This window comes from Sparus aurata, chromosome 6, assembly GCF_900880675.1.
Source record: "Sparus aurata chromosome 6, fSpaAur1.1, whole genome shotgun sequence".
Taxonomy (NCBI): Eukaryota; Metazoa; Chordata; class Actinopteri; order Spariformes; family Sparidae; genus Sparus; species Sparus aurata.
In genome coordinates, this window is record NC_044192.1 from 31162087 (window position 1) to 31187183 (window position 25097).

The 25097-nt window shown below is 43.0% G+C and overlaps 1 protein-coding gene across 14 annotated transcripts in view; it reads right to left on the bottom strand.

Annotated features, from left to right (window-relative positions):
* foxp1b (forkhead box P1b) overlaps positions 1-25097 on the bottom strand; it is a 167604-nt gene that overhangs the window by 38933 nt on the left and 103574 nt on the right. For 13 of the 14 annotated variants that reach the window (XM_030420388.1, XM_030420379.1, XM_030420378.1 and 10 more), the window contains one exon: positions 15934-16104. In XM_030420388.1, the coding sequence (XP_030276248.1) occupies positions 15934-16104 (171 nt within the window). Of the gene's footprint in view, positions 1-3823; positions 4051-15933; positions 16105-25097 lie in introns of those variants that run through there. The other variant, XM_030420385.1, reaches the window with a different exon arrangement.

Consider the following 25097-nt stretch of genomic DNA (forward strand, 5'->3'; position numbering starts at 1 on the left):
GACAAGACTGGAAAGACTAATTCCATATTACCCATTCAGGTTGATTGAAATCTCTGAGGTGGAGAGCTTTTATTCCCCTCTTAAAAACAGACGCACTACATTCACATTTTCAACTAGTAATTATTATTATTATGTTCATAATAATAATAATAATAATAATAACAATAACAATAATACTACTAATAATAAAAGTACTTTATTGCTATAAAAAAATTACAAAACACAATGTGTGTATAAAACATCTAATTTGAGACCCCAGATTCTTCAATAAATCTAAGAAATAAGAAAATTGAAAAATCAGGACAGAACAGACCATCCCTCCAAGACCTCCTTAGTTCCTTCCTCGTCATCCACAATCAAGCTGCTTTAAAAATGTTTACAGCTCCGATAAACAGGATAATCACAGCCACATTTTGTCTCCCTTCACCATACACGACACACTCTAAATTGGGTGCAGGGGTGTGTAAGGGCTGGGGGGGGGGGGGGGGGGGGGGGGGGGGCCTCAAATTATTTGCAGCAACTGTAAAAACAAAAGTTAAGATTGCATTTTAATTAACTTTTCGACTACAAACAAACAGGTTGGGGCCGGGGCCGGTCCCAGTGTCGGGTTTAAACAAACAAACTGCGCGCAGAAGTGAGCGAGCTCTCACCCCAACAATAACAGCTGAGCTGCGAGCTGGACGCTGTTTCCCACACTGGAGGCAGGTGACCACTGCTGAGGGGAGAGCACGCAGGGCACCCACCCCAACACACGCACGTACAGAGACACACACACACACACGTACAGAGACACACACACACACACACACACACGTACAGACACACACACACACACCATCCTCTGCATCACTGTCATCTTTGAGTAGAATATTCCAAATGTAATAACCGTCTCAGAAAATGTGTTCCTGACAAAAAAAACATTTTAAAAAATCAAAAAACAGTTGATTTCTTCATCAGTATTATCTGACATCGTTATTAATTTTGGTAATATTAGAATAAGACTGAATCAGTAAATTGTTTTAGTTTTTTTTTTTTAAGAATTGAGTATTTCTCAAACGCGAAAACAATTGAAAATAAAATAATAAATCAGTTTCCCGCAAAGTGCTTTGTTACATTTTGACGTGTGACTCACTGTCCTGTCACTCTTTTTGACCTTTTAAAGCCACACCTCCAAGTGCGTATTTCACAGCCACGAGGCATTTCAGTCCTGAAACCTGGCTCACAAACTCAAGGTGACAACTGGTATCCTACACACCGCCGCTCACTGATTTCACCTTTTCCTGGAAACGTCTTACGAGCACTGTTTGGGGGTGAACCGCGCACCCGTGATCTCTGTCCCACCAGCTCTACACGGTTACGCAACGATGCACGTCGTCTTCAGATGCATTATTTGAGTCGGTTGAGATTTAATTAAGATCACGGCCTCTAAAATCCCTTTCAAATGAAACTGTAGTCAAAAGACAATGGCTGACACATCCTCGCGCAGATTGTTTCTATTCTCTGCACACCAGCAACGCTAAAGCTAATCCCTGTTTCCATGACGGCAGACAAGAGGGCCACGAATCGTGTTGCTTCATGACACCCTTAATGTTGCTGTGTTATTTGACTCATTATAAAGTATACAGCTAATTAATGAAATGATGGAGAAAAATATATTCAGTGTCAGCAGCCGCGGAGGTTAAAAATCAGGATGTGTCAAACTCGTTTGTGCGCACACACGCCCCTAACAATCCACCCTTATTTTCCAGGTGCAACATGTCGATACCATCACGTCCCTTATTGTTTTAAAACCATATAGGTCGTGACAGGGACGAGTGGTGAAAAAGACCTGCTGCCATAAAACACTCCACACCATGTAATCTCATCATTATCCTCCCATCTCAACCCTTTGAAACACATGGCATCTCAAGTGTAGAGTTAATCTCCCAATCTGAAACAGAGACGCACACACTCGGGGCCGTAATGACCCTCACCAAAAAAAAAAAAAAAAAAAAAAAAATGAAGGAAAGCCTTTTTCAAGTAAAAACATGTTTTAGTCGGGAATAACAGCAGCGAGCAGCTGGTGGCTCACTATATCACTGCTAAACTATTCCCCCGTCTCTCCTCTCTGTCTTGCCTGCCTGCTCCGGTACAAAGCAGACACCGTCCCTGTAAAGGATATCCCAGCGAGCGAGCTGCGAGGCTCTGGCGGCGACCCTCTGTGCCCCCCTCTCCGGGTACACGGCTAATATCTGGTTGCCTATGTCATGGTTTAGAAATGACAGGTGCTGGCAGCCCCTCGCCTTGACAGGCCACTGCACAAATAACGCCCCTGCCTGAAAGGGCTAATGCACTACTAATGAACAATAAATCAACTTTGATTACAAACTGTCAACCCAATCAGCTCGCACTCCAGCTCTCCCAAACTGCGAGTCTCGGCACAGCTGCACGGCATTACGGTGCACGCTGCCCTGTTTAGGCTTCGCTCACCTCCTCCTTCAACCATCTGATATTCTCCTCCATCTCTCCTTTCAATCAGGCGCACACTTTCTTAGCTCTGATGCAAGGGTGCTGAAACGTTGCACTCAGAAAAAGTTTCGGTTGAGTGGTGAGTGCAAACAGACAAAAGAAGAAGAAGAAGGAGAAAAAAAAAAAGGGCTCTGAAAAAGTGACTCACACGTAGTTGCATTACTGAAAATGTTTGTAATGAAATACTTGATGATTAAACAACAGAGAGTCAATAGCTGTCTTCTGTGTAAAACCTCAAGGCTTTCAAACAGGACTCAAAGTTGACAGCAGAAAAAATGGAAGAAATGACCACAACTTTCCCTCCGAAATGAACTCTGCAATCCCTTTGTTGCAACTACACACACACACACACACGCACACACACACACACATGCGCGCACACACACACACACACACTCCAACTTTTCAGGAAGATATGAGCGATGACATTTAGAGTGACAGCGTGTCTCTAACGTGGTTTTGTGGTGACGGTGTCAAATATAGAGCTGTGCCAGCCTGTCTTAATTCACTGTGACACCATGAGGAGAGTGAGGATTAGTCCAGGCCATAGCCCGAGAGCAGGCGAGGTCTGACCAGCACTCATTAACTCAGGAACAAATCATCGTAAAATACACAAGCAGGAAAAACCTAATGTGAAACATAAAATAAAAAGATTACCATTAATGCCTCACCATGGAAATATTCTAAACAATGAAGCAGAAATAAAACAATTTCCTGTGAGGAACAACAATGTAAAAGAGAAGGCAAACCTGTCTCCTGTTTATCCTAGAACTTTCCATAAGTCACACAGCATACAGTAAAGCACCGGATCCTGCCTAACTGGTTAGCTCACTATCAGTTAGGTAAACAAAACTAAACAAACAGCATGTACTGTCAGTCAGGAACTTGTTGTAAATGGTTTCGTACACAATGCACTAACTGACAAACAGGCAGCGCGTGAGAAACTGTTGCTTGAACTAAACGAGAAAATCTGAAAACCATCAGCAGCACAGAACACAAAGAAACAGAAGCTACAAATCCATAAAGTACAAACATTCTGATACAGTACGTCTAATGCACATGACACCTGCTCACTGTGTCTCTCCTGTCAGAACAAGACTGTGAACTGTCAGCGTCCCTACGGCAGAGTAAATCCCACATAACTGGCTTCCCTCATACAAACTGCATGACAAAATTAACCAATTACAATGACAGAACATCAACGATACACAGACAATAAAGCCTCCGTTTCTCCTTTTCCCTGGTCAAATTAAATTGTCAAGTTTTTTACACAAGAAAGCTGGCAAAATCACAGAAATCAATCATATTGACAAACCTGACAAACTCCATTTAGCTGGCAGGGTAAACAGAGTGCTGGGCCACGCGGTGTGGAGTGAAGCAGAGCGGAGAGCAGAGCGGAGAGGGAAGGAGAGAGAGAGGGAGAGTGGGAGAGAGAGAGAGAGAGAGAGAGAGGGAGCGATAGGGAGAGGTAGAGGCACACAGGCTGGGAGGCTGAGAACGAGCGCTGCTGTGCTGTGCTGTGGAGTCTCCAACCTTCCTCGGGATACAGACAGATTGCACGCGCAAGGTTGCTCCCTGGCTGACAAGATACAAAACTATCCAATCAACCACGCCCTTCTCCACCAATCACAAGCAGCCCTCTAAACATAATCAATTCAAATGGGGCCACACAATAGGGAGCCTCAGGCTGGGCTGCAGGTGAAACCGTGCCTTTGTGTGAGGGCCCCTTTAAAAAAAAAAAGGAAAAAAAAGACACAGTTGACGGCTGTTAACCCTTTGACCCCTGCTGGGACTCCGGCCGTGCTATTGAAACAATGGGAGCCTAAAGAAAAGAGGCCCTTTAATTAAACAACAGATAAGTAAACACAGCTATCCAGCGGAAAGAAAGAAAGCTGGCCCCCGCTATCAGCCCCTTTATTGTTCTGCTAAATGGAATTGTTTACAGTGCCGGAACAAAGACACAACTCATTTCACATGTTCAAACAACAAATGCGCAAACATTTCTTTGGAGTTATTCAGATTTTTTTTTTCTCCCTTTGCTGATTTCCCAAGCTGAGACAATAACACATGCATTTTTATTCGACATTAAAAATAATGTATTTATGAGAACAGTTTGTTTTGTTTCCTCCACTTATGTTAATGCGTGCTCCTGCAGCACTGGAGCACGCAACTAGTTGTGTGTGTATTTTTTTGTCATAAAATCAACCACACCAGCATAAACTTTTTTTTCCCCCCCCCCCCAGTTTTTAAACACTTATCCTACAATTTGGCCTGAGACGAGCCGAAAAAACCACTTACATTAATAGCTAACATTACACCAGCTACCATGCAATCCATCCAACTCCATCCCAATGAGAGCAATTAGCTGTCATAATATCATCACACTCTTTAACACCCGTGTGCACTCGGTAAGGGGAAGAGACAGGGGAGGAAAACAGGACTCTGCCACCTACTGGACAGCCTGCTGAAGTCACCAGGAGGGGATGAAGAGCCTGGCTCCTGTCAACATACACCATATATATATTACAACCTCCTTTTTTTGTACATTTAGCAGCATTTAGCGCTTCATATATTTCACTGTAGAGTAAATAAAGACGTGAATAAGTGGAATGAGTTGTTAATCAGATCTAGTAAGTAATAAAACCCGGTTCTCTAACTCGTACAACCCACTTAACAAAGAATTAGAAGAAGGCATGGGGCAAGATTAACGCCTCACTTTGTTAATTATCATGACAATAAACACAGGGCTGAATAACAGAGCTCTAAAACACAGCTCATATCAACAGCTATAAACCCTTGGCCGAGGATGAAGGAATGTTCACGGGATGCATTCCAGTCCGCAAACACACTGGTAAAATAAACAGAGCGCCTGCATAACAAGCCACTGCTCTCATCTGCTAATAACTAACAATGAGCTCTGCTAAGCTGGCCTGACCTATATAAATTATTGACTGGGACACCTCAAGTGTCAAAAGTGACAATTCCAATACATATCAGAGTGAATAATTAAGTGGGAGAAAAAAGGACGCTTTTATTTTCTATCTGACACCCTCAAGACGGCTCACACAAAAAGACAGTGACGTGCAGGCATGTGCTTACAACTGCACTCCACACACACACACACACACACACACACACACACACACACAGATACACAAACACACACATGCACAGAGTGGTTTAGGCTATGGCCACACTCTTCTCCCCCGGCACTCTCCCTGGGGTGGCATGTCGGCGTATTCTCAATAAAACACCTTCTTAGCAGTAATAGGCCACTGTTCTCATTTCAACGCTCCCAAAGGCCTCATGATAAATTTAGCAGACGCACAGTTCAAGCTTCTCCTCTCACACACTGTCTTTCTAATCCATTGCCTCTGTGCCTGCGCTATGTAAAATAATTACACATATGTGTCGATGTGATACACACGCTATATAGATTTTTTTTTTTCCCCCTTTCTTGTGCGCAGGGAAACATCAATATCCTCGAGCCTTGAACCGGCGTCCCCTGTGATAGTTTACAGAGAGTACTGAGCGATTGTGTTCATGACAGAGTGGATGACATTATAAAATACTCCCATTTCCTGCTTGAGTTAGAGTGAAAGTATGAGTTAACGTCTGGTCTGGCCCGGGCTCTGCTCCGCCTGGCTCTTTGTTAAAGATAACGGCTCGGCTCCAATTACAAAGCCTTCCCAAAACACTAATGCAGCCAGTGAATAAGCTGCACCGGCATGCCAACCAGTGTCTTACTGCTACTACAGAGAGAGAAGGAGAGAAGCGAGGTAAAATACAAAACTACAGTCGTCCCTTTTTCTTGAAAGACTCCGGTGACCTGGACCATTGTCATGAGAAAACAAACACAGTCTGTTTCCCTGTGTGGGTGTGAGGTAAATCATTGTTTACTGATGGTGGGAGTCAGCAGGGCAGGTGTGGGACCTATATAAATAACAGCTGCTCTATATAATATCACCACGGCAACAAATACACCTTTCAGATCAACAACACCACCGCAATGTGTGATCTTTTCCATCATTTCATTCTATTATTTCAACACTGTCCCCTCAAAGTCGAAAGAGGCACATTTCATCGCAGACATTAATCACACACTGCATAATCTGCCTTTTTTCCCAAGCCACGGTAAAAACTCAGACTTATAGCAATTCAGAAAGTCTGACTTCGGAGACCCACTCACTCGCACCGAGACCACAAAGAAGCCTGCACAGTGTCATTTCTGTAGCAGTTAAACAACAGCAGAAAAAAAAAAAAAAAACATTTTTGAAGCGGTGGAACGTTTCCCATGTATTTCTGTTACGAAGTCAAGCAATACGAAAAACCAAAGGTATCTTTAATTACATCAAATCTTAAAACGCAGGCTTTTGAACGCATGCACGCTAAATGTTATTGTTGCAGTTTCTTTCCTTCCTCATTGTCTCGACATTGTGCCCGTCAAACCCTTAACTTTTTAAATATGCAAATTATGTTCTTCCTCTTCAGTAGCTCTGTTTTTTTGCCTTGTTTCAAAGCGGCAACTCAATTTTCTACTCATTCTGTATATATGGCAAAAGTGACAATAAAGTCAACTCTGAATCTATTGTTTGCAAACTGCATTTATTTCATGTTTTCTTTATTTTTCCATTCCCTTGTTCCTTACTCATGTGAAAGCACCTCGTTGTTTTTATACTGTGGGTTTTTATTGATTGATGGTGCCGTGTTTTAAAATAAAGTGTATTTCCACAGTAATGTCACAACAGTGAACTCAACATCTGCAACCCACCGATACTCCCTCTGATACTTGGTCATATTTGTCATATTTGGAGTGAATGAGGTTATCACCTGAAGCGCAATGCAGTTACAGTAAGTCACGGCTGAGTCACCGTGTTCCTCCTGGTCTATTTTATATGGGTTTGGTTATTTACTTTTAATTTCAGTATTCAGGGACACATTGTTTAGTCAGCACATGTAAACTCCGTATTTGCAAAATTTCCTGAGGAGATATGCCAGCCAGTGTATAACGTCTAGTGTGGTTTTTCACTTAGTCAAAACAAGAGCACTTTTGAGTTTGAGCAACATAATGAGGAGGTGGGGGAATTTTTCTGCCTCATCTTGTTTGGTGATTGATTCATCTCTGATTTGAGATCAGAAACTATATTAATGCACAGAAATTGTATTTTTGATAAGCAATAACACTTTGTTTCTGTGCGGGCCGTGGAGGTAAAAAATAACCCGACCACTGAATCTGAAGCCACGAAAACTCTGAATCTTCTTTTAATCATATCATATTGCGATTTACAAGGTTTGAAATGCATATATACAAATACAGGAGATTTACATGAAAATCTTCACATTCTAGCAAAGTACATGCAAGTTTGTCTGTGGGTGGCTCATGTCTTGACTTTTTAAGGAAGATTCTAAAAGTAGGACACACAGTAAACCTACAGCACCGCTGTGATTAAGTGTTCAGCTAACCTTTTCTGTGGTGTTAAACACTATCTGCAAGTCCGTCGTGTTTCTAACACTCACCAATAAACGTCCTCAGGAACATTCCTGGAGGTAACAGATCATTGATTATAAAATATGGACAGAGCTCTAAAAAGTGAACCTAAAATGAAGAGCCCTAAACCTGCAGTATTTTAATGACCAGCAGCGGCCTTCTCCACTGGTTGCAAAATGCAGTCTGATGCATCTTATGCGAAAGTAACCCTAACTCTCACTTGATTTATTACCTCAATAAGAAGTTTACTAATGACTGTTTCGTCTCAATCATTAGTTTCAAGTCCCCTTCAACGCATCATCATTTTCATTTTGTAAATTATCAACCCATTTAGAGTAAAATAGACGTTAAGTCTCGACTGATTAATTGCTAGCACAGAATGCCCGGAATCAGTTCCAACCAGGATATCTGCAGCTTCACCTTCTTGTCCAGTACAGTCACTTGTGGCTTGAAAAACCAAGAAGACAACAACTGTAATGCCAAAATCTGGACTTAAAAATGGTAGTCTAAAAACCAATTTACACACAACAGATAGAAATGAGCACTCTTCATATTAATTTCTTTGAACTAATAAGGCAAAAATTGAAATGCAACAGCAAACTAGTGTCACTTTGGATTGAAGCTTTCTGCAGATTGGCTGTAGCTATATGGAAGACTAGGCTATGTGTCCAACACAGACATAAAAGACAACTCCAAATCATGTCCTAATGTGGCTGGAGGCCCTTCTGCCTCTGGATCTCTCTCGTGCTGTCTGAGCGAGACAGTATTTCTCTTTCCTAGCCCTAAGAAAAAGTGAAAATGGAATCAGAGAATTGCCGAGCTGTCAAAACTGTGCGACGACGCCCAAACTGCATCGAGAGCTGATGCTGACTTGACTGCACCTTGCATAGCTGTTAGTGTTTATTAATGCTATGGTGGACTGTGCATCCATCCATCCTTCCACCCCTCAGCAAAGGGCGTGTGAATCACTCCAAACAACACACGCTTGACATCAAGACATAGTGCCAGAGGATGACACAAAGATACAACAAAATTTAGGGGGGGGGGCATGTGTGTCTGTGTCTGTGTGTGTGTGTGTTTTAGCTGGGTGGATGACTGAGTGGGGTGGAGGGTTGAGAGGGTTCACTGCTTGAAGGGAAACATCAGGCCTGAAATGAAAAGAGGGTCCTGAAAATGGTAAGTGGCTCCCAGCGCTGTGACTGGAGTCAATTCGACAGTCATCGTCTTGGCTGGGAGAGAGCTTCTAACGCAGCAGCCCCCCCAGTCTCTGCTCGGCTGTGGAATTGGGACAGATGACTTCATTCTGACAGGATTATCCCAAACCTGGTTCTAATCTATACATATACACATAATACATTTTTACAATATGACAAGGAAAACAAGCAGCGAAAGAGACGGACTGATTCCTGGGGTTCCACGCGAGCACCGGCCCCTACGTTGCGTTGATCATTCCTGACAGATCGTATCACCTCAAAGCGATGCGCGTGTCAAACTGAGGGTTCATTACAGCATCACCTTGAGACTTTTTACAAACACAAAGTGATGAACTCCTTCCGAGGATCACGCACAGACCTGATGAATTACAGGATTTTACTGTCGCAGACTGATAGGGCAGCTATTCTGAATGACATTTCCCCAAAATAGTCATGTCAACATATGCTCAAGGTAAAGAAGCAATGATAGCAAAACAACGCCAAAAATTATAATTTCACCATAGTATATTCAAAAAACATTAAACAAAAAAACACCACATCTCTTAGAGGAATAGTTTTATGGTGTGCTGTTTGTACATATGTAGGGCCCTATGATTTCCGCGATCACGGAATCGCCGACGGAATTGCGGAATTGGCCGATTAAAACGGAATCTATTGTTAAACGCGGAATATCGCGGAATTTGACATAATTTCACTGAAATGTTGTTTTCGTGAGGAAGAGGAACGTATGCCTGATGAAAACTGCACGGTCGGAGGCAAATATGTCGGCGAAAAAACTGAGAGACTCGACATTAACCCCTCAGTACAGAGCTGAGCAGTTCCCGCACGGCTTGTATGTGTCAGGTGAACTGTTGTTTTGCAAAGAACCAGACCTGAGAAATAATAATTAAAGTTGTAATGCGAGAGAGTTAGCCACCTGTCCGATTCATATTATCGGCATATCACCAGACCAGAGTGACTGTTAACTGCTGCTAACAGTAGCTGCTGTTAGCTAGCTAGCCCCGTTAGCTGACTCTGCCTGGGCTGGGAGCTCAGAGGACAGGGGGAGGGTTGGTGTTTTCACTGCTAGCTGGTTAGTATGTTATTGACATAACGTCACGATTATAATTTCTCATTTTGTTGGTCATCTTTGCAATTTTTTTTAATATTTACAACTTAAATTTTCAGAACAATTTTGGTTTGCAAACATTTACTGGATCTGCCTGAGAGCTGACCATGTTTTTATTCAATGAAACCCAAATGAAAATACACTACTGTATGAAGACATGATGAAATAATGTGTTTGTCACCTCAATACATTTAAGGTAATTTCTATTTAATTTGTGTACATCTTGTCATTTACATCAGAGAAACACTGTTTTGTAGTAAAATAAGAGTAAAAGGTAAAAAAAAAAAATTGGATTTCCAAAATTTAAATGGAAAAAACGGAATTGCCAAAAATTAAAAAGGAAAAAACGGAATTTGGGAAAAAATAAAACGGAAATTGTGAAAAAATAAAATGGATTTCATAGGGCCCTACATATGTATAATTGCGTATGCTAAATTTGACACTAGAGAAAGCAGACGGCTAGCATAGCTTACCTCAAAGGCCCGTTTTACATAGCCTGGTCAAAGTCCTTGTGGAGGGAGTCGCAGAGCCGAATCAAAGTCTGTTTGAAAAGTGTGTGATTGAAAGACCGGACCCACACCGTTACATGCCCTGTTGTGTTACATGTTACGCCTCTTTTGCTACCGGAAAGGCGGCATGATATCCAAAATCACACACTGGTGCGGAATTATGCTGCCGTTGTTTGGTTTAGAAGGAAAAAAGCAAAGCTAGTGTAATGTCAGTCCTTTTTACAGCACTATTGTGAGATCTCTATGAAAAGGCGGTTTAAGGCTAGCAACAGGGGTGAAAAGCTAACCAGACTCTGTTTAAGGGTACCAAAAGCCCAGTGTGTTTAACTTCCTGGAGTCTCTTTTGTTTGTCTTGCAACTTCCTGTTAACGACAAGACTCCAAGCTAGTTTTTTTCACCCCATGTATCAGTCTTGACGTTAAGCTAAGCTAAGCTGCTACAAATTTACTACACAGACAGAAGAGTTGTATCACTCTTCTAATCTAACTCCTAATGTGAAAGTTAAAGTATTGATACACTTTAGCCGTAACAATTTGAAAAAAGGTACAAGCTATGAACACTTGCGTTAATTGTGGTTACAACCACAAAATAATTGACTTGATCAACCATCAGAGGTTTAAACTCCAATAGACCGGCTAATCGTGGCAAGCTTGGCAACAAGTTTTGAGAGGGTGCCAGCACTCCTTCTGTCTCTCCGTGTTCAGCACTTCTTCTCTTACACAGTTTTTCCTCCTGTCAGTATTCTTTTCTCATCTAAAATTCTTCCAATGAATTTAGGCTGAACATGAAAACACTCCAGTTGTCTTGGCCAAGTCTCCCTTGTGTAAAGTTAATCTTGATCTCAGGACAACTAACCCAGAACATAAATCCAGACTTCTGCTAACCGTCACCTCGCCGGTGGGCCACCACACTGCCGTACCACTTTGGGCCAACCGGTCTGCGGGAACACCTCGAATTGCTGCCTGAGATCGCCCTGCAGCGCTGGCTGAGCTCCAGCTGACAGGCTTCGGCCTAGTGCTCTAATGACTTACAGATTGGAGCGCTGTGGTATACATGTGTCAGGACAATGCCATGGGCCTACTGCAAAAACAGTAGGAGAGGGAGAGAGAGAAAGAGAGCCGGCGGCTTCTCCCCATACTGTCAGACAGAGGCTTGGCCCCTGGTTTGTGTCACATCACGCTTCCCCCCAACAGACCACAAATGAAGGATGTGAAGAGCAAACGTGGGGAGGAGGGGCGTCGGAGGGGCGCTCTACAACTTAAAAGGCTTTCATCCTGTAAACTGAAAAGACATTATCTTTTGACCTGGAGATGCCCTCTGCGAGGCTGTACACTATGGTGTAAAAACACAAGAAGAGGCAGAGAAGAGACGAGAAAAGAAAAAGGAGAAGTAAGAAGCGTGGATTGTGGTTTCAACTGGTAATAGTATAGATAAGAAAATAGTCTGCTGGCACGGTTTTAAAACATTATCAGCAGTCGCTCTGTTTCTGAAGAATAACAAGTGATGCACCTTTGACATCATGGAAATGTTCAATGCAACATTTATCAGAGAATACTGAGTGGTGCTTCTCATTTCAAAACAAAAAGGCCATCACATAATTACAATAAACATGAAAAAACAATGAAACTCAAAGGATCGAGATATTCTTTTAGCTTCCAATCTTTTGTAAAGAAGCTCACTTAAAGATGAAAGCTCTCAATAGTGAGTAAAGTGGTGTTATCATTTTCCTTTACCCTTCTCTATAAGCAGACTACTGTTGCTCTGAATCACAAGTGAGAACTGCACATGCGTGAAGAATATCTGTACTTTCCCACATTATCCACCTGCCTCTCCTCAAACTGGCCATTCATGTCTTCTCATTAGAATCGGCGCCGTCGTACTACAGACAGAAACCAGTCAATGTCATTCATGCAGCGTCCACACAGGGAGCTTCAGCTGGCTGCCGGCCATTCCTCACACTGTACCAGTGACATGAATAATGAGGGCCAATCTCAGGCACAATCCTGGACGGGAAACAAGCATAATCTGGGCATTACACTGATAGCAAAGACTCCATGTTGACACAACATCTTCAGCCCAGCTGAATGCCACATAATCCCCTGTAGGAGGTGGATGCCTACCTAGGATCTCTTGCAATGAGGTCTAGTTAACCAGCCGGGCTCGCGAGCAACGCCACAAACGAGCTTCAATTTCCCCCTCCTCCCACCTCGGTGCTGGTGGACTATCAGCGAGGGTCCGACAGTGTTGTTCCTAATTACCTATTTCTCCACTCCTGATCCTGCGGCTGGCATAATTAGTTACCTGGGGCTGCAATCCAATTTGAAGTGATGACAAGAAAGTGATCCATGAAAAAGTAATAAGTTAAATCCAATTTCAGCTTGCCTCTAATTAAATGCACATGGAACTAATGAGTCAAACCCTACCATTTCACTGATAATGGTAATTAGCGGGGTGGGAGTTGCCGGCTCTCGTCGTCGCGCCACTGTAGGTGTGAAGCGCAGAAAGGTAAAAGCGGCGTGGATTCTTTTAATCACACGTGTCATTCTGTCAATGTAATTTACTGGCTTTTTGACCAGTCAAGTATGTTTAGCTGCTTTCCAGCCTGCATAGCAGCTGTTTGTGTATCCAGTCTGATTAAAGCACCTCTAGGCTGCTGAGTATACAGCGGAGGCATCTTCATCCAGAGGCAGGGGTGGGCGGAGTGGGGGGTGAGGGGGATGTGGGGAGCACCCCTGTTGGAGAGATAAAACCAAAGAGCCATTTAATGCTGATCAAGGATTCTGAGGCTTGTTTGACTCATATTTTTTTCCCCCTTCCACTACTCTATGCAGGTCACCTTTTTTTTTTCAGATCTTCTGTATATACCGTGCTTCATTATTTTTGACTTGAATAAGAAGGAATTGGAAAGTGAGTCACATCTCCAAATGAGTAAAAGTCTCTCTGCACATCTCCTCGTGCCTAATGGGAAGACCGCTGAGATGAATGGAGCCTCGTCCGCAGATCAGGTGCTTTTATGGGGTGTCAGCTTACTACACAGCCTCATAATTGTTGGATCATGTCTTTTGATGACCCAGTCCGGCTCAACAGAGAATCATTATCCAGGCTGTGTGATGGAGATAGGGAATGCTCTGTGTGAAGGGGGCTCCTCTAAGCACAGGTTTGTTCTTAAAAGAGGACGGGAGATGAGACTCAGACCGTCACCCTCTGGTGTTTCACAAAATGTGTGTTGTGAGACAGAGGGGGGGGGGAAAAAAAACAAAACAAGAGATATCTCGCCAACAGAAAACCATGAGAAGAAAAAAAAAAAAAAAAAAAAAAAAAACCTCAACAAAAACAAATGTAATACATCCTCTCACAGAACGGCATACTGATGTTTATGTATGAACTCTTGGCTTTAAACTGTGTGTGTGTGTGTGTGTGTGTGTGTGTGTGTGTTTGTGGTTGGGGTGTGTTTAATTAGCAGAATATGTCATTCTGAGATAAACAAACACTTGTCTGGACCTGTGGCTTCTCCATAATGGCAGCTTCAACCCGGGAAAAATGTAACATACGACATTAGAGAGCAGGCAATTTACAGTGTTGGTTAGATACTACAGCCAGCCTGTGCTCTCTTCACAAGAACCGGGCAGGAGAGGAGAGGAGAGGGGAGGGGAGGGGGGGAGGGAGCGGGGGGGGAAAAGGGCCCGACTCTCTTTTCAATAGCTGAGTGACAGCTTGGCCAAGCTCTCTGTATACATTAATAAATTAGAATTTTAATTTTGTCTTTGTCTGCAGGAGATGGTCTAGTACTTCACTATGTACCAACAACTGGCTGTACGCTGGAATCTGCCGTTGTGGTCCCCTCTGTTGACCTCTGCAGCACAATTCCCTGCCAGGCTGGGGAAACTGTTTAGTTTGATCCTTTCAACTTATTTGAATCCTGACAAATATGCACACAACTGAAAGGTCATCACAGTCATATTTCATCCTCTGGAGCTATTCCGAAGACATCTGCACAACAAAGAGGCTTTTTCGCAACCTGACATTAGACCTAGCTGCTACAATAGCTCATTAAAAAGGGCCCCCAATGGGATAGTAAGGGTATTAAATATTATATATATACACACATAGAGAACAGGGCCTCCGTATTAATTACCAAATATGCCCTGAAGTCGTTTGCGATTTCACACCGGCACAAACAAGCGCTCCTTGTTCAAACACAGATATACATCTCTGAGGCAGCTGATCCGAAATGAACGTAAATATTGCATCAGACACGCTGTTCATATTGAAAGCAGAACAAGATGAAAAACAAAAACGGGTTTTTCTTTTCCTTTGCATCATGAAGACAGTTCAAATAATTGTCCTCACACTTCCCCACTCCTCGCATGTCCCTCCACTTCTGAGCCCTCCACCTGGATCACCCACCCCACCTATGGGCTTGCTCTATAGCACCTCCTGCTGCTGGTGGTAGGGACCTGCCTCCTCTTTCATGTCTGCTGTGTGATGAAAGGCAAACAGGGAAAGAGTTTCCTCCGCCTGACCCGATTCATTTCTCCGTGGGAGGAATGGAGCGCTTTCATTTCCCCCCCCCTTTCTTCTCCCTCATCTACACTTTTCTCCCGCTTTCACCCAAAAGCCGTGCGACTCCTGAACCGTAAGTGCGGTCAACAGAGAAGGCCTTTTCCAATGCAGAGGTCAGAGGATCAGCTACACATGCTGGTGTGTGTTGCTGCACTGGAGTGATTCTGGATGAGCTCATGTGAATAACACTGGCTTCACACAAGCTCCCCTAACATTCTGGGCTACATATTTCACAACAGTGCTGATTTTCATGTACAGGCTCATAAGACACATGGTGGATTGTGTGTGCGCGCGTGTGCCTGTGCGCGCTGCTAAATCTCACAAAATGCGTGAGCATACATAACTGCAAATGTTGCACAGCCAATATTAATTTCCTGTTTGTGAACTTAGCCCAGCACTGTTTTCTCGCACACTGTGTTCTAGAGAGAGTTGCATAAGTTTGCTTCATTTTTTGTTTTTGCATCGAGATCAACCACAAAGTCAAATACCCGAGTCATCTGATCGGCGCTGGGTTAATAAATAAGCGAGCGTGCGAGACTGTACCTGGAGGTTTTGCTGCTTGTCGTTGGCTTTGGGGGATTTGCGGCCAGTGTTTTGTTGAGATTGTGAATGGGGCTGCTGCTGCTGCTGCTGCTGCTGCTGCTGCTGCTGCTGTTGGTGGTGGTGCTGCTGCTGCTGCTGCTGGAGGAGGATCTGCCGAGCCACTTGGAGAGCCTGATAGAGATAAATACGAATGAAGAGTTAAACAAATGTCCAATAGAAAGGCTAGAAGAAGAAATGCTAAAAGCCCCTCGAGAACACTTTGATGCCTATTATCAGAGCAGATGTATCCCCTTACAACAATACCCTCTTGGCCTGGTAGATAACAAACAAACACTGCAGACCATCTTTTAATACTCTCCCATTCAGGGCCATAAATCTAAAGGGCTGGCATAAACAATTCCTCCGCAAACACACAGGGAACAATGATCAGATGTCAAAACAAATTCACGGACAGAAAGAGGACAAAAAAGCCAAGCGCAGCCATCCAGGAGAAATATTTATCTGTTGATAAGTTCCACTTACAGCAAACACAAATGCGTGTCACAGAGACACTAATCAGAGCTTTTGATCCTCCTTTAGCTCAGTCAAACTCCCCAAATAAAAGGCTCCATGACTGCCTCAAATATCTGTTAAAGGACACGGCCTTCTCAGTGGAAAACAAAATACAGTGCAGTCACATGTTTATTGCTCCAGCTACTCCCTTTTCCCTTACGATAAATAATCAAACATGCCATCCAGAGCAAACAAAGCCGGAGAGAGCTGGGGGGGAAAAAAACACAGTGGTCTTGAAAACGGTCAGCGATACCAAGAAAAGCAAGCGTTGTGTTCCCACAGTGAGCTGGCCAGCCTCACACCTCCACCAGTAAACCATCTGGGTAAATAACTGGCCTCATTCTTTCCATGTCCCTCAGACGATTGCTCCCACAATTAAACAAACAGTCGGGGGCACATCCAAGCTCATCTCACAGATGGACGGTCTGCAAGTTGTCCACTCAATCATCGGAGAAAGTTCAGAAATTGCAAAAGTAAACGGCGGAATGTTTAATGAGCAGATAGTGAGAGAGAAAAAAAAAGTTCGAGCGACGTGTGAACAAGTGAGTGAAACCTGTGAAAGACTGTGTGAAAGTAAGATGTCTACAGGGAAAGGGCAAATAGAAAGCTCTGTGGACGGATGAAGAGATCGAGATAAGTCTGAGAACTGGTCTTAGTGCCAGTAAAGTCTGACAATACTTTAAGACGGAGCGGGGAGAGGAGCGAACAGCTGTATGATGGTCTGTGCGTGGGCGTGTGCGTTGACCCTCCCAAACACCCGGCTGTCGGATGACATCATGAGGCATAAATATGACCACAGGCTACAAAGAGGCCACACTCCTGGCATTTCACCAGGCTTAACTTTAAAGTACATAAATTCTCCCCCTCTCTGTCCGTCTCTGTCTTTCTCTGAGCTCTTGTGTAAAGGCAAATGAGCAATGCATGCCTAATTGTCCTCCGCCTCGAAATTTGTGGGGAAGGGGAACCACCCGTGTGCAAGCACACTCATAAAGAAAGTGTATAAATTGAAACTAAGAACTACGTGTGCAAGATTCACTCCCACACAAAGGCAATATTTACATTTTGGGTATTTAGCTCTTTCTCCAAAGCGACTTACAATCTGGTGGAAAAATCAGAAACAACAACATGGTGTGAACTGACGGAACCTGGGGAGGGGATCTGAGAGATACTAATAGCAGGTATCGTGAGACTGTGTCTTGCGGTCATAAGAGCTCGGAGATATATTTTCAGCACAAAGTCTTTTTATTGTTAAAATCAGTTTGTTTTAAAATGGTAAAAACTGAAAGTCTGAGAAAGTCAGTTACATTCAAAAAATACATAAAATTAAATTTTATTTCAAATAATTAAAATAAAAGATCATTAAGTATTTTTTTTAACTTATAATATTGGGGGAAAACATCCCCTTGATTTCTATCATGGACCTAAACTGCAAAAAAAATTAAATAAAGTAGAACTAAATAAAATACAGAAATAAAAAAAGTTTGTGGAAATAAATAGGTCGGGAAATGCTTTAAAGTAATAAGTTCAAATGAATAAACAAAACTGTAAATTAAATCAAAAAGTACATAACAAGGCAAACTAAAACAAAGATAAATAAATAAAGATGCAAATTTAAATGCAAATAACAATTTAAATATCATTTTCTAAATTAAGTAATGCCTAAATACATTTTTAATATCATTTTAGGTGCATTTGATGATGTAGTAACTTATATATTGAGCATTTTTTCTGTACTTAATTAATTTTTGATGTGGGCAGCTTTAGTCCTCTATAGTTTCCACTCACAGCTTAAAAAACTAAAGAAAGTAACACTTCACAATAACATCGCTAATACATGGTAAAATAACTGAAATAAATTAACCTTTAGTTAATATGTATTTCACTGTTAACAAACAACAAAATGTTTAATAAATCATTTATGACGCAGTTGCAAAAGTTTATTAACATCAGTTGCACCTTAATAAAAAATGCTTAGTAAATTGATTATAAAGCATTTCAGTATCTATTTTAAAGTCGCAACTAATGTTTATAATACTTTGTAAATGGTTAATAAACACTGTAGTTCATCTACAAACATTATTTGGATGGTCATTATAAAGTTGCAACTGATATTTACAAGCCTGCACAATTGTCTAACAAATGGTTTATGAAGCATTTTATTGTTTGTTAATAGTGAAATAACTATTAACTAAAGTTTAACTAACTATACATTTTAACATGTATTAATGACGGTTATCTTAAAGTGTTGCCATAAAAGCTATAACAAAAAAATCTGAGGAAGAAAAGTATACAGAAAAGTCTAAAAAAAGGAAAAAAAAAAGGTATCGCAGCATCAAATCAGAGTACCAAAGTTGTTGAAGTCACAAGGTTTCAAACAATATAAACTGGCTGAGAAAGTAGCGTGAATATTTTGCATTAGCAGCCCTTGGTAAGCTACAAACGATCCAACGACGACAGGTTGAGTGATCACAAAGTTCACATGACTAAGACAGAGAAACGCTGATATTCAAAAGGAAATTCAAAAGACAGATAAAAGCTGTAATTCACGACGCCCAAGGCGTGGTATTACGGGCACACTGAAGAGTAAACAAAGTTAGCTGTTTTCTTTTCCGCTCTTACTGATGACACATGCAGTGAAATGTGTGTGCGTTGTGTGTGTCTGGGTTTACAACTGAGGGTGTTGGAACAAAGAGAGTTGAGTCAACAGTAATGGATGAAGAGATACAGTTCTGGGAAGTCTTCTTTCACTGTCATCTTTATATAAAAGCAGCAGACTGTAAACCTGCCCGATGATCAGTCACCGCATGTAGATAAAGAAAATTGTTGCACTGAAGTAATGTGCGCTGTTCCAACAGTGGGCTGTTTACGAGTGCGTTATTCTCATAATTTTGTTGCTCATGTTACGATATAAACACGAGTGACTCAAAGTGAGCATCAGTCATGCAATCACACTCAGATAACGTGTCAGACTGACAGACACGGCGTCCAGACATGCGTGTCTGCACTCACGCTGTCTATGTGTACATCGTTTGGTTACAGCAAAGTTACGAGACGTGGGATTATTATGACTGAACTGAGGTAATGTGTTAAGCTTAAAGCGAAGCGAGCCACATGACATTTCAGACAATGGCGGCCTTCTGCGGCATCGCGTCGATAGGGGACAATGAACACAGCCTCCTAATGTTCACGTCAACAGCTTCATCGCATTAAAGTGAGGGCAATAATTAAGCGATCGCGCACTTAAAAAACGCAGTCAACGATCATCTTGACACAGGAGAATTAACCGAAGTCTCGCTGCTGCCTGACAGCGCATGCCTGCCTTAACAACTGTACTGTGTGACATTTGACAGCCAAAGATGCGAGATGGGTAAACACTGTTGCCGCCATTGAAAACAATGAGAGAAAGAGGACGAGTGGGCTGAGAACCTGTGCTGTGAGCTCCACTCCACTGTTCAGGAATGCTGCTGTCATGTTTGTATTTTAAAAAGGCCACTGGAGCTGGCATGCCTTTGAGAGGCCTAATGCTGGGCTAAAATAACCTATTGTGACCTGTCACTGCCATGTTTACACAGCAACCACTCCTCCATTTCAGAGCTCGCCCCCTCCTCCTCCTCCTCCTCCTCCTGCTGCTCCTCCTCCTCCTCCTGCTGCTCCTTCTCCTCTGGAATTTATCTTCTTTTGATCTTCCATTCAAAGGTACTGGATGCTTGATAGACATGCAAGTGTATGAGCTGCTCCAGGCGAATGTGATAAACTGGAAGCTGATGACAGGCAGAAGGCGTCTGAAGCACAGAGAGATGAGGGAAACAGCATGTTGTCTCTGAGCTATCATCATAATAACTACAGTGGGTCGCCCTGAGAACTGTACTATACATAAGAAAAATGAGCTGGACAGGATCAGACTTTTATACTGTATATATTATCTTTAAGGCTGACCAATACACAAAAAAATATATTATTTCTTTATATTCATCCAGTATTTGTTCTTTATTTCTTTGCACTACTTCTATTACTTCTTTGAACTGCTTACAGCGTTCCCTGGGATGCACAGCAAATCACGATATAATCAAAATCGCATCATGACGAAGAGCAATTCGGCCTTTTTGGATAAAGGTGTCCTGGTTACTGAGTTGTGCAGCAGACAAGCTTGTTACCAGGTAGGGCTGGGTGATATGGCACTGAAATACAATTGCGATCATTTCAGGCATGAAAAAAATCAATTATGATGATATTTTTGACCAAATAATTAATCGACAATGGGACAATATTGTGGGGATGACAACTGGTGCTTTCACAAAATGTTACTACACATAGATGTTTGATAAATAATGTGGATATAATGACTACTAGACCAAGAAGAACAGTGGTAAATTCAGAGAATGACATGATTGTACTGTAACGCAGCCTTTAAAACCAGGAAAAGACAATATTTACATCACATCAAGATAAAACAATCAAAATTATAAGATGATATATAGTCTCATATGACAGTAAAGGTAATAGTGATATACTGTCTAGCCCTTCTACTGGTAATAGAAACAAAACTGCAGAGACAGACGCCTAAACCCCCAAAGCGTACATACATTCGCTGTTAGTGGGTATATATGCGCACAAATACACACAAACAATCTCACACACACACACACACACACACACACACACACCATGGACAGAGTGAACCCTCCAGGTGCTTTTGATTAGAAAACACCCTCCAGCACATGACAAAGGTTTTTTTTATCAGCGACAAAGCCGGTGCAATTCGGTATCCTTGTCATTTGCAGTCCTCTTTTATGTTCCCCCCATTCCAAATGTGTTCAAAGTTCACACCCTCTTCCCCCGTGTTAACGCAACTTCCTCAATAAACAACAGGCGTTTTATCTGCAACTACTTTCACACCATATTAGCGAATAGAGGCAGGAGCGTCTCTTATGTCCCTGGGCTATCACGCTGTGATAAGGGAACTGCTAAGTACTGGATGTCTTTATGTGCAGTCTGCACATGTGGATTATTTACAGGCTTTGGGGTTTCCTGCTGCTAAAGCCAGCTCTGGGTGTCTTACAAATCCCAGCTCAGAGCACTGCCACACAGTCAAGTCTGCTCTCTGCTGAATCCCTCACTCACTGCACCTCTTTCACACTATGACAAAAAAATGACACATTACAGCTACTGTACCCGTCTCCTTTGTGTCCTAATTCCATCCAACCTTACTGACCCACAGCTCCAATCAGAAAGGGTACCAACAGGCCTAAATCCAAGTGTGTATAAAGGATCCTCCAAGTGTGATGGACACACACCAATCACATCACATTTTCTGAATAGAAAGGAATGCTACAGAAGGTCCACAGAAAACAGAGTAAATGTTGAGTGGAAAAAGTTCAGGGGGGAATCATTCAGGGTGTCTCCGTCGGGAGTCAGACGGTGCAAAACGGGACAGTGTTGTTTGTTCAGGCCCATCAACAGGGAGACCTCTGTGGTTCTATAAACGTCCGGCTCCTCTTGCCACAGCTGGCGGAGACCTTGAACGTGAAATGGTTTCAAGCAGATTGCTCCTAATTGCTAGAAGATGTGCAGGCAGGTGTAACCGGATCCCTGCGGCCACTCGGAGAAAAGGAGAAGGAACGAGATGTGCATCTGTTTGTGTGTTTCTGCGCACTGTGTGTGTGTGCGCGCGCTTCAGTGTATTTACTCAGCAGCCACGTTTCAACAGCCTTTAATAGTCAGGAGAGTGTGGCCCAGAGACAAGCCAGCAACAACACGGCTAATAGGTTAGCTCTTAATGTAGTCCGGCTCAGAAGACACCGGGCCCTCTGGTGTCACCCTGCAGCCTCTGCGGGGCTCCAGCACCGGCGGCCTAAATGTCAAGGTTATCTGCTTGACTTTCTGACTGATCGCACGTCGCAGCTCACCTGACATTTATCACTTCTGCTGTTTCCTTTTCCAAAAGGCAAGGCCCTCTGCTCCTCAGCGGGAGCCTTACCAAGTCAGGCCAACTCCTCCACGCAAGTTGCTAATATGCTAAGCTAATGTGCTGTCCGTCCACAGGCCGCTCAAGAAAGCAAAGTTATTCAATCAATTTCAAAATGATATTGGCTCATGCTGCCAGTGGCAATGAAAATCGGAAAAGCTGAGGGCACGACTTGTTCTATATTCACAACGTGGCAGATGTGGTGGTGGAGCGGCGTTGCCTATGCAAACATATAGTAATGGAATTCACTTGGAATACTTGTCATTTTAATTGAAATGCATATAGTTTTTTTTTTATTTTTTGGCAGGGGGTGATTTTTAACCATGTAAGCGGATAAGCAGCAAGGATCATGTCTATTTATATTAATTGCATTTTTTTCCCCCCCTTTCTCTTTTTCTCAGTAATACAGACATTTATCTGCAATGCAAAGCAGGGAAAGTCTGGTTTCCCAGTAAGTATATAATTAATGCCATTTCCAAAAAGCCACTCCACATGGAAAACAGGCCCTGATGCTCAAACCTTGCACATTACGGGGTCCTCGCAACAACACTCTCCAGTCTGTGTTTAGATTTCCAAACTAATTCATGTAGAATACATAAATAAATCAGCGTTTTATACCCACTTCAAACCATTAGATTCCCTTCCTTCGCTGCACTTTTCAACTAATCTATTAATATTTATGACAACACTAAACATTTCAAATATCCACGTTTAAACAATAAGGGAGAGCGCGCACTTACATAAGACGAAATCTGCCTTCAATAAAACCCCCCTGTTTTGTTTGTCCAACACACCCCCTGGAACCCCCTCCCCCGCTCTCTCTCCCCATAACAGGTAATGCAGCGCCCTGACAAATGTTTTTTAGGGGGGGGAAAAAAAAAAAAAACGACTGTAAGAAAAACAAGACGAAAGCAAAGTTATTAAGTGTGAGTGGAGATAGAAAGAGAGGGGGCTGTGAAGCAGGACTGATGATGGAGGGAGTGGAATGAAAAGAGAGAAGGGGGAGGCAGACAGATGGAGGAAGAGAGGAGCGAGAGGTAAAAGGGAGATGGGAAGAGAGGGGGTAAGAGGAGAATGTAGCAGAGGGGAGGCGGAGGTTGCAGGAGGTGCAGAGGGGAGGGTAAACAGCGCCCCAACCAGGCGGCGCGGGCGCTCGGAGCCTGGTACAGAGGGGTCAGCAGCCCCCCCCCCTCACCGAACCCGGCGAGGTCAGCTCAGCTATGCGGGCCTGACAGCTTCCGTTTGCTGTGTGCTCGCCGTTTGTTTGGATTCCCCAGCCTTGCTTAGCCAGCAGCTTAACAACAGATGGCTAAAGAAGGCCCCTATTCAGAGCGGTCCGGATCAGAAAATCACACCAAGGAAAGTACACAGGCTGCAGACAAAACACACAGACGCATCTCGAGCACACACATGCAAATGACATGGATTGTCAGAGTTGCACATGCTGCGAACGGGAGAACAGCAAATAAGGCTTCGCTTGCTGCAAACACTTTCATTTGCACAAAAAAAAAAAAAAAAAAAGCACGCAAGGACACGCCACACAAGCAAGCGAGCAGCGCAAGCACACGCACGGCGTTTGTCTGATTATACCAAACAACTTCCTGGGACGATTCAATAACTGAGCAGATCTGAGTGAAAGCATTTCCGTCCCCCGCCATTATCAAACGAATGCTGTGTTTATTACAGCTTTAGTGCGGTGTAAACTCATAAACACCCTCCCGGAGTACAAGAGGAGCTGTCAACTAAATATTGTTTCTCTCATGAGTCGCTCTTCCACCTCAATTACGCCTTTCAACTTCACAGGCTCAGTATGATAAAGTGGCAGTAAAAATCATTCACATTAATACTCCATTGTGCATCTGCTGCTAAAGGTAATTAAAGAAGTAAATGACTCATAAGAATAGACATATTAGCCGCAAAATGAAAGGCAACTGGGCTGCCTCATGAAAATATGTACCATTAAGATACTGCATTTTCATATTGGGGTAATCAGCTCCACTAGCCTGATGCTGATTTAATCCACTCCAGTGGAAAGTCTATCAGCGCACAGCCGCGTGTCACTGTCTCTCTTATGTCTACCCGCCAAGAGCCAGGCATTCTACTTCAGCACTGCCTGTGAATGGCTCCACTAAAGGAGGGAGGTCACACACAGGCAAATCAGTCGGAGAAGCAGTCAATGCTTGGGTGTCATTTAGAAGCAGATGGAGAGACAGGCAGAGGGAAAAAAAAAAAGGAATGAGGGTGAGAGGAGGATAAAATGAGCTAAAAAGAGCAACAAAAAAAAAAAAGAAAGATGTGGGAACAATGCAGCGGGCCGATCTCAGCAGCCCCTCTCTCCCTGACCTTAGCTTTTTGTTCTGAGCGTATGATGCCTCAGGATGCCCACCACTGAATACGGCGATAAAATCCGTCAAGTTGATAAAGTGGGAGGAAAAGAGCCGAGGCATGCCAACTGTGCTGGGTGCTTAGATGGACTGTTAGAAAACACGCGCTCCTCCCCGATTGCATCTTCGTTGGAAGTGTTGCATCACTTGGTAGCGGGGAGTGTTGTGCTTGGGAAAATGGGCGCTTCCAAAAGCCCAGGGTGAGACCCAGAATACTGTGAGCAGATTTTATCATGCGTGAATCATATTGTTTAGAATGGGAA